Source organism: Hippoglossus stenolepis, chromosome 17 (genome assembly GCF_022539355.2).
Source record: "Hippoglossus stenolepis isolate QCI-W04-F060 chromosome 17, HSTE1.2, whole genome shotgun sequence".
NCBI classification, from domain to species: Eukaryota; Metazoa; Chordata; class Actinopteri; order Pleuronectiformes; family Pleuronectidae; genus Hippoglossus; species Hippoglossus stenolepis.
The window spans coordinates 13,304,939-13,324,173 of NC_061499.1; the positions used below are offsets into that span (position 1 = coordinate 13,304,939).

At 42.9% G+C, this 19,235-nt stretch overlaps 2 protein-coding genes across 2 annotated transcripts; both read left to right on the forward strand.

Moving 5' to 3' along the window:
- The first annotated feature begins 8,185 nt into the window (after nucleotides 1-8,185).
- LOC118124810 (proline-rich protein 15) lies at nucleotides 8,186-10,430 on the forward strand. The gene is made up of 2 exons (XM_035182968.2): nucleotides 8,186-8,523; nucleotides 9,074-10,430. The coding sequence occupies exon 2, from the start codon at nucleotides 9,094-9,096 to the stop codon at nucleotides 9,487-9,489; it is 396 nt and encodes a 131-aa protein (XP_035038859.2). The 5' UTR covers nucleotides 8,186-8,523; nucleotides 9,074-9,093; the 3' UTR covers nucleotides 9,490-10,430.
- Nucleotides 10,431-11,323: 893 nt separating this feature from the next.
- wipf3 (WAS/WASL interacting protein family member 3) lies at nucleotides 11,324-18,496 on the forward strand. The gene is given in 8 exon segments (XM_035182964.2): nucleotides 11,324-11,614; nucleotides 13,193-13,296; nucleotides 14,110-14,245; nucleotides 15,490-15,651; nucleotides 15,893-16,591; nucleotides 17,699-17,836; nucleotides 17,952-18,062; nucleotides 18,161-18,496. Coding segments are annotated over 7 exon segments (1,371 nt in total). The 5' UTR covers nucleotides 11,324-11,614; nucleotides 13,193-13,212; the 3' UTR covers nucleotides 18,202-18,496.
- The last annotated feature ends 739 nt before the right edge of the window (nucleotides 18,497-19,235 follow it).

Below are 19,235 nucleotides of genomic sequence, written 5' to 3' on the forward strand. Positions count from 1 at the left end.
TCTTCTTCTGCGGAGAGTTTGGCAATTTTAGTTCAGGTAGTCTCAGCAGCGACCTCTCCTGGACGAGTGGCCTGTCAGCAGGATGTAAACATATACAAGTAAACATTTTCATAAATTAAATACAAATTATAAATAAAATTGAATGGAAATTCAATTAAAAAAATTCTATATTAATATTGCAATTCAGGAGACAATAAAAAAAATATACAGAAAACCCTTTTAGAATCCAAAACCTCTTTATTGGCTAAGCGTGGGTTCACATACAGAAAATGGTTTACCATTGCTCTCAATGTACTTACATAGTAAACAGCAAAAAATAAAAATATATAGAAAAAAATGATGGATGAGGAATTGGGCAAATATAAAAAATAGACAGTATATACAAAGAATGATGCAAAAATAAATTATAGACAATATATACAAACAATGACAGATGAAGAATAGTGCACAAACTAAACGATATACAATAAATACAAAGAGGGTTGAATGGAAATGAATACATGATGATTCTAGTGTGTGCAAATCAGCTGCTCTGTATGTTTACACTGTACAAGTAGTACAATAAAATGTAGTGCAAGGAAATAATAAATATTATTCATTACTTGATTAACAACGTTTGTTCCGTTACATCTATGCACAAGTATTCAGGGTATGATAAGAAACTTTTATTGATGCACTTTAGTAAAATACTTGTATATCGTTTATCTTGTTTCTTGCAGTTTCTTAGTTTCCATTTAAATAATGTAGATTGTCACTGTGTTATATCTTTCTACAGCAACATCCTATTTAGTTTTGTGAATGTACAGTAGCTTGCTTCAGAATTATGCCGTCAAACTATTCTTGTAAGATGCAGTGTTATTCAACACAAACTCATAGCTGCAGATGAAGATCTCTCAGCTCTGACCAGGAGATGATATGAAAATTGGATAGGATGTGATGTTAAGAAAAAAAGTTCGGAAGTCTCTGGTCCAACTGGTGCTAATCCTGTCATTCCACATCGATTCATTCTGAGTACAAATCACGTCATGTTTGTATTGTGTTTTCTGTTTTCACCTCGTTGTCAACTGCTGCTTTGAGCCCATATTACTTTCCCATTTGTGACCAACTTCTCTGAATGAGCGCACATGACTTTGTCAAAATTATGGATTTAGTACATGATCCAAGCTGGAGACGGCTGAGGCTCAGACATTCACAGAGCGTTCAGACGTACTGGTCTGCAGGCCCAGGGATGTTTCCCAACCCCCCACCTGCTTCTGAGGCTCAAATATGAGAACAAAAATCTGAGCCCTCCTCTAAACATTTAAAATCCTGAAGACCTGAAGCAAGAAATTAAACTGAACCCGGGAGTTGTTCCAGCCACTCAGTCATGCTGGGTGAGGCTCTGCCTAACACACGTCTGTCTGGAGAGGGTCTGGTGATGGATGGTTGGATTGCCTTGCTGCCTGCAGCCTCACGGTAACAGCATAAACCGCTTGGAACCTGATGAAAGCTGTGCAGCCAACACCGACCCAAAAGCTGCCTCAACAAGCTGGAGCTGCGTCTGCAAACCAGGAAGGAGGTCACCTCTTCAGAGATTATTACTGAGCCTGAAAAACAGACAGGAAGGGGGAAATTGCTCTGTTAATTCTGTAAACTGGCCAAGTGGAGGTAAACAAGTCAAAGGCTGTCCCCTTTAGTGCACATTTACCACTTACCTAAACCAGGATCTCAGAAGTTATGTTTTCAGCCACATTAGGACCAGGCTTTGGTCCCCATGAGGTCAACTAGTCCTGGTTCAGTGTTTATGCTGGAAAAAAGGTCCGAAGGAGGTAAACACACACACACACACAACACACACACACACACACACACACACACACACACACACACACACACACACACACACACACACACACACACACACACACACACACACACACACACACACACACACACACACACACACACACCACCTTGTAATGTAAAAACAATGCATTTGGCGCCATCTGGTGGCCAAATAACAGAGTGAGTTGTTTTGTTGTGAGGAGCAGCCCGAGGCCTCCTGTCAGCTGCTTTCTCTGGGAGTCACTCTGGTCAAATTTGATGTGTGTTGATGTCAGGTTTGGTGGTAAAATCCTCCTAATGCAGCAAAACAGCACGGTGTTTATAAACTGATGTGAATGATGCAGTGCAATTTTCACACATCTTCACTGCTTTAATGGCGGTTAGGCAGGTTACCTTCACAAAGTATGTTGCTATAGTAGCTGACACAGAGTTTCCATCATTTCTGAGTCAACTAACTGTTTTCTGAAACAGGCCCCAGAACATGAGAGGTAGCTGTGGCACAGAAGTGGGTCGTCCACTAACCAGACGGTCGGAGATTCAATCCCCAGTTCCTCCAGTCGATCCCCAGTTCCTCCCGAAGTGTCGTGCCTCACACTGTGAAAGTGTGAATGTGATTTGTACTGTGAAGCACTTTGAGTGGTCGATAAAAAGCAGAGAAAAGTCTTACACAGGTTAAACACAATCCTTTTTGCATGTGTTCCCTGTTTCATCTTAGCATGCTGCGTGGCTAATCCAGGGAACATCCAAAGTATGGAGCCCAGATGACCCCAGAGGACGAGGTTTGATGTCCTCCTCACCTGCACCAGCCACATCAGCATCAAGTCAGAAGACGTCTAGGTAAAGTAGCTTTTTTGTCTTTCTTGTGGAATACAAACCCTGCAAGTCATACTCATATCAGCATTGCTTTTGAAATACTGGATAAAATGTCAAATATTATATTGATAATTATTGCAACTGTTTTCAACAGGACCACTAATCCATGCAGCTGGTGATGTGGAATGATCCAGATGGGAGATCACTATTCGTCCTTGAAAAGCAAAGCTGAATCGTCGTGCCACAGGCACATCAACCTGTGTCAAAAATCTGTTTATGTATATTATATATACAAAATAAATACAGCAAATCTGTTTAATGTTTCTTTTATTATTGCACTTTTAATTTCAGTGGGAAATATTAATATATTCATTCAAATATTAATAATTGCAAATAATCGCAGCGTCCTGGATATGTTTCTCAATAAAAAAAATTGTGAATAAGAGATTGGCTTGGGAGGAAGATGGAGTGTTCGGAGAAAAGCCAAACAGACACGAGAACCCAGGCACCCTCTTGCTGTGAGTTTTACATTGGCTTCCACTTTATTTTCACCCAACCTTTTGAAACACACTGAACTACCTTAAGAGTTACACCAAATGAGTGCTGGAATAATATATATATATATATTTTAACTCTCTAGCTTTCAGATCAAGTGTTTAGCTGAGATAGAGAGTTCAAAACAGGTCTTGTGGTAGTGTTTCCTTAATATAATATAATAATATCTCAGCAATGGAAAATATTAAAATGAAAATGAGGATATTGCACCAGGTTAGTTTCAGTTTAAAAGTTAAGGTTTAAGATTAGGCACGTGGTGGTATCGGGTTTATGATCAATGTGCTTATAAATGCAGTAACCAAACCTGTGGGTGTGCACTTTTTACACGTGTGTGTGTCTGTCTTTCATGAGAATGGCACTTAAGAGAAACACCACAACAAATACAAAGGAAATAACCAGTAAGTGTTGGATTCCTTTCTGCATTCCTGAAGGTTTCCTCTTGAACGTCTGCAGGGCTAATGACACGCTGAGGCTGACGCTGACTTTAAACTGCTTTAAACTCACAGTTTAATAACAGCACAGGGAGAAGAATGTGCCAAACAATTCGATCAACGAATCAACCACACAATGCAAGACATCAAAACTAATTCCAGTCACAGCAGTACAAGTCGGCCCGCTCCACCCAAAACCACTATGTTCTATGATTTGTTTATGATGTTTATTTGAGAGGACCAGTAAACCAGGTGGATCTATACATGTCTTTACTACTCAGAGATTTTCTTTTTCTGTGTGTTTGTGTGTGTGTGTGTGTGTGTGTGTGTGTGTGTGTGTGTGTGTGTGTGTGTGTGTGTGTGTGTGTGTGTGTGTGTGTGTGTGTGTGTGCGCGAGCTGACTCCACCAGTCCAACTGGCTGTCTACCTGCTGTCTTTTTCCCAGGGTTAGCACGCCTTGGTTCAACCTGTTGTTCAATGCGGTACAGGGACAAAAAAAGATTTTCAGGTTTATCCTTTCACAAAGACTTGCCAAACTCATACGCACACCTGGCATATGCGTGAGCCATTGGCTATTTTACGTCATCACACGCCGAGAGGCAAATGCGTAGACAGAAGGATTGTGTTCGTCTGAGTCAACATAAATATGTACACACGGCTGAATGTATCACTTTTGTGCATTCGGTGTGTCAAAAATTGTGTCTACCTGTGACCTTGGTGATAAGGAAAGTGATTATGGACATACCTCTTCTCACAATCAATTGCAAATTGACAGTTTTACCTGATAAGATTGAACAATAAGCTTAAAGTAAACAAAATCAATCAAAACATACAGTACTTTTACTATGAAACTAGAAGGGCACGCAGAGAGATCAACATTCACTTTAAGAATCCACATTTAAATTCACCAGATCTGCAATTTTTTATTTTGGATCTGCACCAGATCCATGGTTTCTTCTCAGGGAAATCAAGGACAATGTTGATAAATGTAAAAGAACGTTTTATCCGACCCCTTATCCAGATCTGCACCAAAATTTAATGTCTTCTTTCTTCACCCATCCCACATCCTTCCACCCAATTTCGTGGGGATCTGTCTAGTAGTTTTTGCGTAATTCTGCTAAGTACCAGACAAACAAACAAACAGACAGACAGAAAAGAAACCATGATCTCCTCAGTGGAGCTCATTGTATCTGACAGTTCAATCAAATGTGTCAGGTACTACTGCAGCTTAGAGAAGGAAGTTTGTATTTCAGCTCAACCTTTCCGTGTCTGAAGGTAAGTAACACACTGTGGTTGTCGGGGAGAAAAAGAAAGTGTTGATTCATGCAGCTTCTCGTGACAGAATGTCAACCATTTCCCGGACAGAGACAGATGCTGGTGGAGGGAAACACCTTATGTAAGAAAAAACAGTTTCAATATCTCTTGACATGTCATTTCGTTTCCAACACACATGCCCATCATACCTCTCTGTATCATTGGGCAAATATCCAGATTTCACCCTGAGGAAACTTCAGATCAATGATAGGTCATATGTGTTCTCTGGGTGGAGAGAGACTAATGTTTACACTGTAGTACAAGTCTCTATATCTAAGGAGGGGATCTCGATATCTGATGTTTTCTTTATCCGGCGTGGCTGAAGTTCACAATCAACTCTCAGTGAGACTGCCTGCGGTGTTGTGGAGAGGAAAGATGACATGTAGGGATATGGGACTGAGAAGTGGAGCGAAGAAAGACGTGATGTAACGAGATTACATCCGGTGATTATGAAGCTGCGTCAATGTGACTCTTTGGTGAACAGGGTACCAGGCGGAAATTATTAGTATTATTACTAATTTATCAGAAAACATCCATCAATCCATCAATCCATCAATCCATCAATCCATCAATCTATCTATCTATCTATCTATCTATCTATCTATCTATCTATCTATCTATCTATCTATCTATCTATCTATCTATCTGCCTTGCACAAATGTACAGTGTGTTACATTATCATAGTGCATTTAGTGTAGTATGGGTCTCTAATTACACACACACACACACACACACACACACACACACACACACACACACACACACACACACACACACACACACACACACTATACTCCAAGGTCATCCAGTAGCTATATTGAACATGACACATACTATTATTATTTATTACTGTAATGTTGAGGAGTCATTGAGGAGTTTCAATCTCTTTTTAATCTCACATACAAATATAATGAGATGTAACAATAACCGGATCTAAACTTTGTTTTATAAATAAAGTTGCCTTACCTTTATATTATAATTTTGTCTTGTCTTTCCACAATATGCATGTACTTTAATATTAAACTGTGTGTGAACTTACACTTGAGTTTGTGCAGAGTGAGATAATGACTCCGCAGAGTTTCGACTGTGATGGGTGATGATAGCAGAGGGAGTCCCTCAGGTATTCAAGCCACCCTCCGCTGACTGAAGGGGCGAGACAGAGACACCAAGAGAGAGAGAGAGATGGTGAACATTCCTGTTGCCACAACGACAGCTTTCACTGTAAATTTCAGAGGAGCCAAACAAAAGGCGATTCCAGATTCCTCCCTCCTCTCTGAGCGTCTGTGTGTATCGACTCTGCTGCTCTGCCCACACTGGGTCTTCCCTCTTGGCACAGACACACACAGAAACCATTTGACCAGGGATTACACAGTCATACCAGGAGAAACTGATTCTTGTCATCTCTGGCAGACGAAATATCCTCACTCTCGAGGATCCAATGACATTTCGAAACTTGGCTTTTACACAAAAGAAAGATTAAGAATAAAAGATTATTCCAACCCTGTGGCTAAAGTGATTACTATAGACCTCAGCTGTAAATTAAGACGTGATCTGGATTTTAAGTATGGATATGGAGATTGAAACGTTTGCTCTTCTCCTCCAGAAATGTCTCTAAAATATGTAATATAGATGGTAAACACCTGACTGATGTTTTAAGGATGTACCTTAAGTTTTGATAGTTAAGAAGAAGTTTTTATAACTTAGATTTTGCACGTTTACAGTATATTTTAAGTTGATTTTGATACAAAGCCTTGTTCAAAATGTAATTTAAACTCCTTGGCGGTACCAATTTCGAATGGTTTTAAATTGAACAGACTGGTAGTTACAGGTGGCCTAGTTTTTTAATACTAGGCATGAAAATGAATTACATGAAAACAAAACCGTTGGCTGCTACATTCTACACGACCCCTTCAATGGACCCTCTGATGGCTGTACCTGCAACGCCAATTACAAACATATTAATACAAATGTGTTGTGCTGTGCAACATGTGTCTTCATGGTGGTCACTAAACTGTATTGCAATATACATTTTTAAAAAATGTTGGAAGGTGTGATGTGATGCATTAAAGTGGTGATATAATTATGCAAAAAATATTCAATTACAAGTAAAGTTAATGCAATACATTATCAGCACAATGCTCATAAAGTATCATAAATTATCAGCAGAAATTATATATTTCATATGGTAATCATGGAGTAAGAAATACAATATTCCCCTGAAATGTAGTGACGTAAAAGTATTAAGTCACATGAAATGACTACGACTAAATAAATATTGACACAAAATAAACTAATGACATCTTATTGATAACCAAGTAACTTTTGTGACATACTTTTTTCATCCTTATAACTAATCTAGTTGGTAAACATGTTACACATCTGTTGCACATCTGTTACACATTTCCTAACTTTATAACTCAGTATTGCCTTTTATAAACCTTTCACAAATTCTATGCGAGTTTTGGATGTGTAATAAAGTTCCTGGTGATGTTACATGTGCATGAACCAAAGCACATCTTGGTCATAAGTGAGTGATGTGTCTCCGTCATGTGTAATTATTTCCAGCCAGGGAGTCAGACAGAAAGGAAAACTACATGAAACCGTAGAGAAACTAACACTAAAGTCAAAGTGGGACTTACACTGTACATTCTGAGGACAAGGAAGGGAGCACCACGTGTGACAGGTACCCCAGCAGGTTAGATAGGCGCCAGGCCAAACTGCTTCCCCTCTCATAATGTTAACTTACAACAACAATAACAACAACAATAACGACAATTGCACGTCTGGTGCAGAGATGTCATTTCAACACACTCCTGACTTCCTCCTGGGCCGCGTCCCCTTCAAATACTAAGCAATTCCAACACTTTTCACCGAACAGACTGCTCAGTGCAACCAGTTTCTGGTCAGTGGTTATTAATAAATACCATCAACATCACTGAATAAACACCTCCACTCCTTTGCACGGCAAGTCACTGAAGCCTAAACTGCAGGGCGTCCTACAATTTCTGGATACTTTTGCGTCTTGGCCTGGGTTGGGTTCAACTCATACAAAGGGCCCTATTACTGAAGCGGCGCGCGCTCCCATGGGTTTGGTTGCCACGCAACGGCAAGCCCCGCCCACCATCGCAAGCGCCGCTCTACCTGATCGGGTTCCCACGTGACAGATTCTTACGGCTCGTCCAATCAGGAGTGACGACAGGTGCTCGGGCTCCGAGAGTTTCGGAGGCGGAAACCTACTGGGTCAGTAGCGTGAAGCCGCTCCTTATAAATGTGTCAATTCATTAGAGCTCTTCTGGAGGGTGGCCGATGAAGAGAGGGGATTGTTTCCTGAGTTGAGGAGGAGAAGGAAGAATTAAACGCTTTGACAGGTGGGAGATGAGTGTGGTCAGGACGCCTGGCACCGTGCGTAAAATGGATCCTGCGGCGACGCGCTGAGGGGCTGCTGGCACAGTTGTTGTGAGCGCTTCACCAGAAGAAGAAGAAGAAGAAGAAGACACCAAATTGTCCTGTGGATTTATATCTGAACATATCAAAAATTTGATATCCAACTTCTTTTAAAGGGTCCACACCACCTGCTGTGGCCAAGGTAAGACTTCATGAGCTGTTTTTTTTGCGCATTGTTCACTTGTGAATCACAGCCTGGGTTTGTTCTTCTGTTGTCACGACTCATTAAACCAGTTTTACTGAAAAGATAAATAGGGTTGCACTGGTTATTCATAGGATTAGTTGGTCCAAAAAAAAAGCTGTCTGACCAGTGGAAGATGGAGGTGAGGCAGGTGAAAATAAATCAGGATATAACAGAACCAAAACCAAATAATTTTTTCATCAATCCAGAGAGGGCAAATAATCCGAGTCAAACAGAGTCCAGATTTCTGAAAATATGAGGCACAAAGAAAAGCATGTGTCAGCAATATTTTATAAATAGGCAAATGCTCAGACCATATTATTAGTTATTAAAAACATAAATTTGATGTTTTGAGTGAAGTTTGAGATTAAGAGAGTGTGAGATAAGAGGGGGCATTAAATCAGGATTCACATCAGTTCAGAGCATGTAAACAAGTGATGTCCTCTCAGGAAAACAATTACTTTATTGCAGAGTACATCTGAATACTGAATACTTGTGCTTCCTGTTCCAGTTTCCAACCTCCAGTCAAAGATGACGGAGAGAACCCCATGGTGGAAGGCATTCCTGACAAAGAAGAAGCCAACTGGCTCCAAGGATGCAAGTGCGCCCCACACCTTCGACCCAGACTTTGACCCCTTTGCACAACTTCCGGAGAAGCAGAAAGATGGCTCCACAGGTGCCTCCAAGACCACCGGCGACCAGCTCCTGTCCCAGCAGGAGTCAGGCAAGAACTCCAGCCTCCACAGTGACGACACCTACGACGACTCCCACCTGGAATCCGTCTTCAACGAGCAGACGTGTCGCAGGAACATGAAGGTGTCCCGCTCGGGTCGATTCAAGGAGAAGAGGAGGGTGCGCTCCAGCCTTCCCATACAGGAGAAAGAGACACAAGAGCATGCGGCGTCAGGGAGAGAGGAAAAACGGTGACGGGGAGGAAAATGAGAGAGAGAGAGAGAGAGAGAGAGAGAGAGAGAGAGACTCCTTTGCAAAGATGCGCGAGGAGAAGGAGAAGGATCTGAGAACGTGAAGATGCTCGAGGCATTCCAAGATGTCTGCTGTATGTTGGTGATGATGGAGAAGATGAGGGGCATTCAGCTTTTAAACCAATACTGCAGGAGTTAGGTTATGTTGTTAGAGAAATAATGAAGATTTGTTGAAGGACTTGTGCCCGAGGGACACAGAAACAATAACACGTGACATGATTGTATTTGTTATGATGGTCACTGAACCATTTTGCCAACGATATCCCATAAATCCCCAAAATGAAGAGGTACAGTAGTAATGCAGTGAGCACTTAACGTCCCGCAGTGTCTCTGATTCTATCACGGACACTGTCCTCATTACAGGGCAACTCATAAAGCGACCTACAACAAGCACAATCATCAAACGTAATTTACTTATGAAGTGTGATATGCTCCGAGAAAAATATTGTTTTATAAGATGTTTACATTATTTGTGTGATAAAAATAATATATGTTTGACAATGAAGGATAAGTATATATGCTCCCTTTCTACCGTGCTTTTACCAAAACATGATGATTCCAAAGGGTTTAGAAGGATTTTTATGAAGGTGTAACAGGTCTTTTTTTTTTATAATGTGTGAAAACAAATCAGCTAATGTAAGAAATTGAGAAATGCTTGTGAGCAAAATGCATCAAACTATTTTTTAAATGAAGGATGAAATCCAGCATGTTTTTATAACATAATGGGTTCTGATCAAAGTTACTGACATTGAAGTCATGTTGTATCCAGCTGAAGGAGAAAATGCCACGTAGCTACTGAAGTATGATCCACAAACTGACGTAGTTTGCTTCACAGGACGACTGTATTTTGGATCGCCTGCGAAATAAATCGGGTCACAGCAACAATCAGTTGTATCAGTGTGTGTTTGTGCATATGAGCTTCATTATCATGTCAACCTGATAATGAATGTGTCAACTAAGGTGTTTATGTTGTCCTCCTTTAGAAAACTGATACATAATTACCATAAAAACAGAAGAAAATCTGCACTCAAGACAAAGCAGGAGCCCAAATGTGCAAGACTTGATATTCACTCATGTGGAGGAGGCATCGAGAATAAAGGGGCCTCATGTGTAATTAGTATATTGTCTGATGCAGACAATAGGGACCAGTGCCATTTATGTATACATATTGTGTGCAGTGTATGTCATAGACAGGCCTACAGCATAGGCTACTATTCTGTCACTTCAAGGGAGGAGCACGCCTGTGTCACCGCATTCCTTTGTCGCAGTTACGGTTTGAGGTGTGTGAGCGTGTACGTGTGTTTACGCAAGCGGGGTTAAGACCGATGCACACCTGTGAAGTCACAATATCATTTGTTAGATTTCCTGGACTGCTGTGGCTCATTAATCATGGTGCAATGAGGCCACGAAATCAGGGCGAATTGTAGTGACACGTTTTACCACAAGGGGGCGTAATTGTGTCACCATGGAGCCAGAAAGCGGAGTTGAGTTGGAGTGAAATTAATCCGATGCTGGGAAAGAAAAAAACCACCATGTGAGATGTTATCACGGAACCGCGTCCTCAAGCAGCTCTCACACATGCACATTGTTTATTCTGCTCCACAGGTGTGATTCAAGGTGAGGAGGAAAAAGATTGCTGCAACTTCAGTCTCTCTCTCTCTCTCTCTCTCTCTCTCGCTCTCTCATTGGTCCAGTGTTATACAGTGTGGGCTGGTTCTGGTGGGTATAAGGTGCGGCCTCGTACTGGTTGTGCGCCTCCTGCAGTGCGCGCACAGGGGAATAAACCACTATACAGCCCGAGCTGTAAAGAATCCCATTGTGCACAGCCGTTGCATGTTACAAGTTGCATGTTGCATGTTGTCTGCCATGTGCACACACGCTTTCTGAGCATGTTGTGAAATGAGTGCAGCAGCTCCTCGTGGTTTCGTTACTGGAGACGCGGTGTCCTCATTTGACTAAAAATAACTTGGGAACTGTCATTGGCCCGAAGTGAGGAGCGCACCATGAAGACTGGGAAGCTCTGAAGCTCTGCTCCCTGCAAACAGGTGGATTACTGCTCATTTCTGAAGGTAAGACACACTTCACCATCACTAATTTAATCCATTGGGTGACAGGTAGTTAAACAGTATCATCATATAACTCTTGTTTCGGTGGTTTTACAGTAATTGAGTCTAACTGGTGGATTTACGCAGGAGCAAACAAAGAGCTTCATAATGGATTGATTTTAAGATCATTTTTTGTTCAAGTTTAGCAAAGAAAAGCACGTGAGACAAAGGTGGATTGTTTAATGGTTTTGTTTAGTTGACTATTGGATCCTACACACCCCAATGCTTTAAACAGACACATAAACAAACACTAGGATAAGGTTTGGGGATAAAGATCTCAGCTGCCAAAAGTGCTGTCAACACCAGTCACAGATACAGAGCAGATGAAAATCCACATGTATTTAACCAGGATTTACAGCTGGTTAATTGATCAAACTCTCTCCATCAACTCCTATTGTAAAAATCCTGGGGTTCATTGTTCTCATGTGAGCAACCTTCTGACAACTAAAGGTGTGAAAACGCCCTGCTAAGGTTGTAACAGCTGCATGTTCCAGCTGCCTGTCTGTGTCACTTTGGATCCTCACGGCTTCCGGTTGAACCAGACGTATTTTAGGTCAGTGAAAACAACTGGTGTGACAGAGGTGCATTTCCAGTGAGGCCCACCTGTTCTGCAGGAGCTCAGCAGATCTTGGACCCCAAGAAGCATCCACACTGGTCGTGTCACTCACAGAGGCTGCATGACACAGATATGAAGATAGAAATAGCAGCAGAGGACAGCGCGCCAGGGGGGGAACACAACACATGAACATTACACAAGTAGATAAAGACGAGGGACAGATACACAGAGATTCAACAAACACACCATCGGCTCTGTGTCTTATTAAACTGGAGGATCATGAGGAGATTCCTCAGAGAACTGAACGTCCACAAACATGGGATTGTTTTCAGCCTTTCAGCCGTGGCAGAGAGATAGTTGAGAATTTATGATGTCAAAGAGGTGGGTGGGGGTCTCAGTGACTGTCAGTGGGGATCATTTACCAGCCAAGTTGCCAACTATGTGGGGAGATTGAAACGTGTTGACATATCCCTGGAAAGCCGTGGTGGTGGTGCTTATAACCATGTTGCACCTGAAGACATCCTACACATACGCTGGAAAGCCTAACAATGTGTTTTGTGCGCCGCATCATGTTCCTGTGGCGTTTCCCTTAACGTGTTTTCCACACAGTTGCTGCAGAGAAGGCCTTTTGTCAGTGAGTGACCCGAGGGTCTAATTTACTTTTTCACACAACACTCACCATTGTCCCTGCCTCCAAAGTCCCACCACAGAGCATTGTGGGAAGAAGATGAGGAGGACATGGGCTCGGGCAGGGTGTGTGTGTCAGATTTCTCTGGGAAGGAAGGAGCGCTCGCTGTTTCCTGTTTTTTTGCGGCCCTGTAGTGGAGAAAGCCCTTCCTGTTGAAGAAGCGGAGGGTAGGAGGAGGTCGGCGAGGGCGACCCTTCACACAGTGGCAGCTTCTGACCTGAGTAATCCTAGAGGCTGGTCCAGTGGCTGCGGAGCATGCACATAGGATGGTGACTGTGTTTTTCACTGTCCTCTGCAGGTATATCTGAGGCCCCCGGCATGCCAGCACCACCTCCTCCCCCTCCGCCTCCCCCGGCACCACCTCCACCCCCACCGCCACCTGCCAGCAGCGGCCCGCCACAGGTACAACTGTCTCCTTCTTCTCCCCTTCTTTCTCAAACTTTACACTGTAAACCCTCACCTTCTCAGTGACCATCAACCAAATACCTGGAGGTTATTTGCATTATTGATTGAGGTACAGACACACACACACACACACACTCAGCTGACTCTCAATAGCAGCAGAGTGTTATGTTTCCACAGCGTCCTCCTGTTAAATGAGCTCCTGCTCCGGGGCCACGCTCCAGACACACAGTTTAAAAGCTTCTAATCTAAAGTCACAATGAGGTGTATGAGAGAAACACTCACCTAAGACCTAATATCCTCCTCTTTCTCTTCTTCTCTCATCTTCTCCAGTGTCTCCCTCTTTCTTATCCCTTTCTTTGTTTAATGCTTTCAATGCACACGCTGGCGTTTTTAGTTTGTTAGAAGAACATACCAACAAGATGTGAAACCATGGGTGGCTGGATGGAACAGTGGTTAGCGCTCGCACTAAGAAGGTTCTGGGTTTGAATCCCAGTTTGGCGTTAGGAATTTGCATATGCGCCCTGTGTCTGTGTGTTTTTAGTCATTTTTACTACTTTATCTCTTATGTGACCAATGCCATGTTTTGTATTTCTTGTTGCTAAGCACGTAAAATTGTTATGAAAAGGGCTATATAGTTCTTCATTATGATTATGATTATTATTATGATTATTGTTATTATATAGTGTGGGGGGCTAATGATAATAATTGGGCTTTGGTGGAGGGGACTGATGAGATACAAAACATATATCATACACTAAAATATGGTCTAAGTTATAAAAAAGTGTGTTTCCTTTTCTCTCTGTGTGGCAGTGTCTGTCCGAGCCTCCTAAGCTCCCGTCTGGAGGAGGAGGAGGTGGAAGGAATGCCCTGTTGGCCGACATCCAGAATGGAGCCAGGCTCAAGAAAGTCACACAGGTCAATGACCGCAGTGCCCCTGTTGTCGATAGTAAGAGAAGCAGCACGTCAACAGACACACACACACAGTCTGTGCTCAGACGTTTAATGGTGATCACATGCTGCGAGTATCACTGACCCATCCGTTCTCATAGTGGAAGCGGAGTTTACTAGTGTTTGTGTGGTGAGAAAATAATGTGTTGTGTTGGAGAGAAAGCAGATGTAGTGGAAGGAAAGATACACACACGCTCACACACACACACACACACACACACACACACACACACACACACACACACACACACACACACACCGCCCAGTGCACACTTCAGGATAGAATGCCCTATAACAGATAAGGATGCAGACAGAGGAAGCGACTGTGCACAGTAGTGAACACAACAGGCCTGACATACATTGTATTCCCATTATATAAAATAGTTAATATAAATAGTCATGTTGGTTTATAAGGCAAATCAATATACTTAACATTCATGACAATCTTTAAATTAGCATAAATAAGTCATATTTGAGTTATGTTTAGTGAGTAAACATAACCTTAATATGTGTAATATTTTATTTTCATGTGAATCCAACAGACTTCATTGAGGGAGGATCTGTTTAATTTCTCAAAACACCTTCACCCTGCATGTGTTTAATGCACAAGACAAATATTCTCTGAGGTCATAATAATGTTAAAATTGCATTTTAGGTTCAAACTTTGAATTCAAAGATTAGAATATTAGAATGTCATACAAATGGCTCACAACTAACCATTGTCCAGTGTTATTATTTCTATTCACATTGACAACACACTAGAAAGCTGACGCATGAGAAACCAGTGGAACTTTTATGGATGTGTCCTTTCAGTTGGTGGATGAATCAGCTTAATTAAAAGATTTGGAAGGTGGATCAGTGGAACCTGTCTGCAGTGAAAGTCAGTTAACAGTAACAGTGACAGTTGGATGTATTAAGCCGGTGGAAACAGAAATATTGTGTAGTTGGCCCTCAGGGACATTATGTGATTTGGGTGGTGCAAACTTGTTCCTGCTCATGTTCCTGCATGAACCACTGCTTTCATCTTTTTAATGTTGAGTTACCAACAGAATTCTCACAAGCATGAAACCACTGAACACAATCTCTCACAAGACGGATGAATGAATCAATGCGGGATTGACTGTGTAATTTAATATGTTTGTTAAAACCCTCCAGGATCAGAGTTTTGTGATTTTGACATGATAAATATCTGCGTGTCTCCTTGTCGTTGATGACTCTAAAGCATCTGTGTGTTTTCACCAGATAATAAAACCAGCAGTGGAGATGCATCCAGCAGTGTCGGTGCCCCACAGGGTTCATCAGGAGGGATGACACCCGTGGGACCCTCTTTGGGTGGGCTATTTGCTGGAGGGTTCCCCTCCCTCAGGCCTATAGGACAGAGAGACTTGACAGTCAAGACCTCAGGTTGGTGGTTCTTACTAGATACATATTCAGTAGAGCCTGACCGATATATTGGTTGGCCGATTCCATTATGTTTGATGATATGAAAACCTTTATTTGACTGAATATATATATATAATCGGACAATATATTGGTATTGACATCGGCCCCCGAAGCTCTAAATCGGTCGGGCTCTAACTTTCAGAAACCTTCTCTGGTTATGTTGACCATCCCACTGACTCTCTTTCATTCGTGTGTGTCAAAGTGTCTCGATCGAGCTCGTTAGCGTCCCTGAAGCCGCTGTGGAACGCACCCACGTCCGCAGACCCTGAGCCCCACATGACGGCAGAGCCCCGCATCTCCACCCACCGCGCACCCGCCCCCTCATCCTCCGCTCCTCCCTCTCCCTCTCACGGCAGCAAGCACCCACCTCTTTTCCTGCTTCCTCCCCCCCTCTGATTCCCCGGCCCCTCCCTCTGCTCCTCCCCACCGCCGCCACCTCAAGCCTTCCAGGACCGTCCAGCCAGCAGGCCACCGCCGCTCCCCTCCTGTCCTCCCCCTCCACCGCCATCCCAGGTCACCAAGCCCACCTGGCTTCCGATCCAGCACTCCCACCACGCTTCCATCTCCCAGCCCTCTACTCCTCCTCCTCCTCCTCCTCCTTTCCATCCTCCCTCCGCTGCCCCTGGGGACCGCTCCTCGGGATGCTTCTACCCTCTGCTTCCCTCTCCAGTCCACTCCGAACCGTCGAGGTTCCCCATCCTGCGGGACAGCCCTCTGGGACCTCCTCCCCCACCTCCTCCTCCGCCTCTCCCATCTTCCTTTACCCCCACCTGCCCAACCAACCTCCCTCCACCGCCGCCAAAGATGGCCCCAGTGCCCTCCCCAGCCATGCGCTCACTGCCGCCGTCATACCCCTGCAACGCTCCCACCCGACGGCCACCTGCTGTGCCCAGAAGTGCAGGTAGGTGGACGCCTCTCCTTGTCTTGCAGATGACTCTGCAGAATGACCATAGACTGTAAATAAAGGTTGACGTCAAGTCTCCACCTCCTATCACTATCTAGTAATGAAGCCAGAATATCCTGGATACAAACGCCGTCTTGCACATTTGGAGACAGAGTCTGCGCAGTAGTGTTCAGTGGATGGAGCCGCAGTCGTTCCGCACGATATTTTACCGCATTTTTAGAGCATAAAATAATTTAAACCAAACTTCCGAATTCATCAGTTAAATAAGAACTCTCCTAAACTACAAAAAACATCTTTGAGATTTTTCTTTTTGACATGTGCTTGTCCCATCCACTAACATGGAGGAAGAGTATGACCTGTACTGCAGCCAGACACTAGGGGGAGATCAAGGCATTTTGGCTTCACTTTGAATTAGCTCTCATGTTGTCCATGGTTAAATATAGTCTATGGGAAAGAGCAGCTGAAAAAACGAACATCCTGTGGTTCAGTGTGGTTACTTGATCTCAAATATGCACTAGACGAGGCAACCTGACAAATACAAAAAATAAAACTGCACTGGACTTCAATCAAGTTGCACATAATCATAGATATCAGTTCCCTTAATGTGTCTAATTTTTTTCATAAAGATACATGAGTTATTCTCTGTGAAAATGCACCAAAATTGAGTGGAAATCCATCCAGTTGTTTTTGTATAATCTTGCTTACAAACAAACAAGTAAACCAACCAACCAACCAACAAACAGGCAGGGGTGAAAACATAACCTCCTTGGTTCTGTAGGAATGTAGCTTTTTAATCATATAGACAAAATACACAAACATACAAACACTTGATTTTACAAGTGGGTTATAGATTAACACCACTAGAAATTACACTAGTTCTTTTGTTACTGTTTTTCTGCGTTTAAAACTGTCCCATAATATAATAATAACAGGTGTTGCAGGTATGTGAGCATGTGTCGTGTAACTGCAGTTTTTTTAACAACATGTAAAAAACAGTTTCACAAAGAAAATCAACGTGTTCGAATCCGTCACATCAGATTTGGTGTTATACTTGTTAAGATGTCAGCTCCATTGCTGACGTCAGACTCCTCTCTCCCGCGACAGGTGCGGGTCGGCTGGCTCCTCCTCCAGCTCCTCCGGCACGTTCCCCGAACACGGAGCTGTCCACCCGCATTCCTCCCCCTCCGCCACCGCCTCTCCTGCCCCCATCCAGTCTCAGGAACGGACTCCTGCACAGCCTGGGTGAGACTCAACATCTCACGCTTGTGATCTGCGACCTCAGAGAATTAGACACCACAACGAGAAGTGTGTCAGATACGTGAACTAGTTATCTCACTGTACCTGTATGTCCATGCAGCTCTGGCAGAGGATTTTGAATCCAAGTTCCACTTCCACCCGGTAGAAGATTTACCTCCTCCAGACGAGTTCAGGCCCTTCCCTCGGATCTACCCCAGCAAAGAGAACAGAGGTAGCAGCAGCAGCCCGGCACTTGTTATTTCTCAGCTCTAATTAACCATGACCTCATCTTTATTTAACGTCTTCTTCTTCTTTCCTCTTCTCTTTCAGTGAACCCCAAACCACCAATGATTAGGACACACCTCAGATGAGTTCAGGCCCGTTCTTCATCCCCCACACAGCAAAAAAATAAAGACTCTGTTCCTCCTCCTCATGACAATAACACAATTGCCATGGACTTGTCTGGATGCGAGCCCTGTGTGTGTTTTGTTTGCGTTCAGTATGTTAGCATGTGTGGATGTGGTGAGTGTCAAACAGGCTCCATGCCTTATACTGACTATGCGACCTTTGACCTTTTCCAGTGTGGAATGTTTTGAATCCGTGTGAGGAGGAGGGCACTCCCTACTTATAAACTACACACACACACACACTATACTCCAAGGACAGTGGCTCCCACTAGCCATATTTAACATGACTCTCGACACAGTGTAAAAGCTCAAGCATTTCAGTATCTACAAGCATAGAATATTTTTCATTATACCTCTTGTGATACAGTATATATCAGAGAGACGTTTTGTTATGATGTATAAAGTGGCACTTTTAAAGTCTGAATTCAACCAAAAAAACAGATAATGACAGAAATATACAAACTGTGGTCCAGCAACAGCTTCTGTACAAGGGGGTGCAAAGTCACAGCACACGACAAAAAGTACTTTTCTCAAAGATGGTTTCTGTCATTTGAAGTAGTTCTTATCAAACTGTTCAAGTGCTAATCTTTCCAGTAACTTGTGTTAATTAGTTATTTGATGCTATAGAAATTAAAGTAAATTATGATTGACACGTGATGGGTTGAACGAGCAGCTGCATCCTCTGTTATTGCTACTCTGGCTCCAAATGTGTAAGACTCTGGTGTTTGTATGTGGGATATTTTCGCTTAATTTGTGGAAAGCGAGAGGTAGCAGACATGTCGTCCCTCTTTCTACACAGTCTTGTGTTTTTAAGTTGGATCCGTTTTCCTCCGTTATGGGAATTCTATGCAGCCAATGAGTCAGCCTTATTTTAATGTGAACCTCAATGAGGAGAAAAAACGATCTCAGCACATTTCACAATTATACATAACTGAACATTCAGTGCAGCGGTGCTCTCCTGTGTTTATGTGATTATTTTTCTAAACTCCAAAATAAAA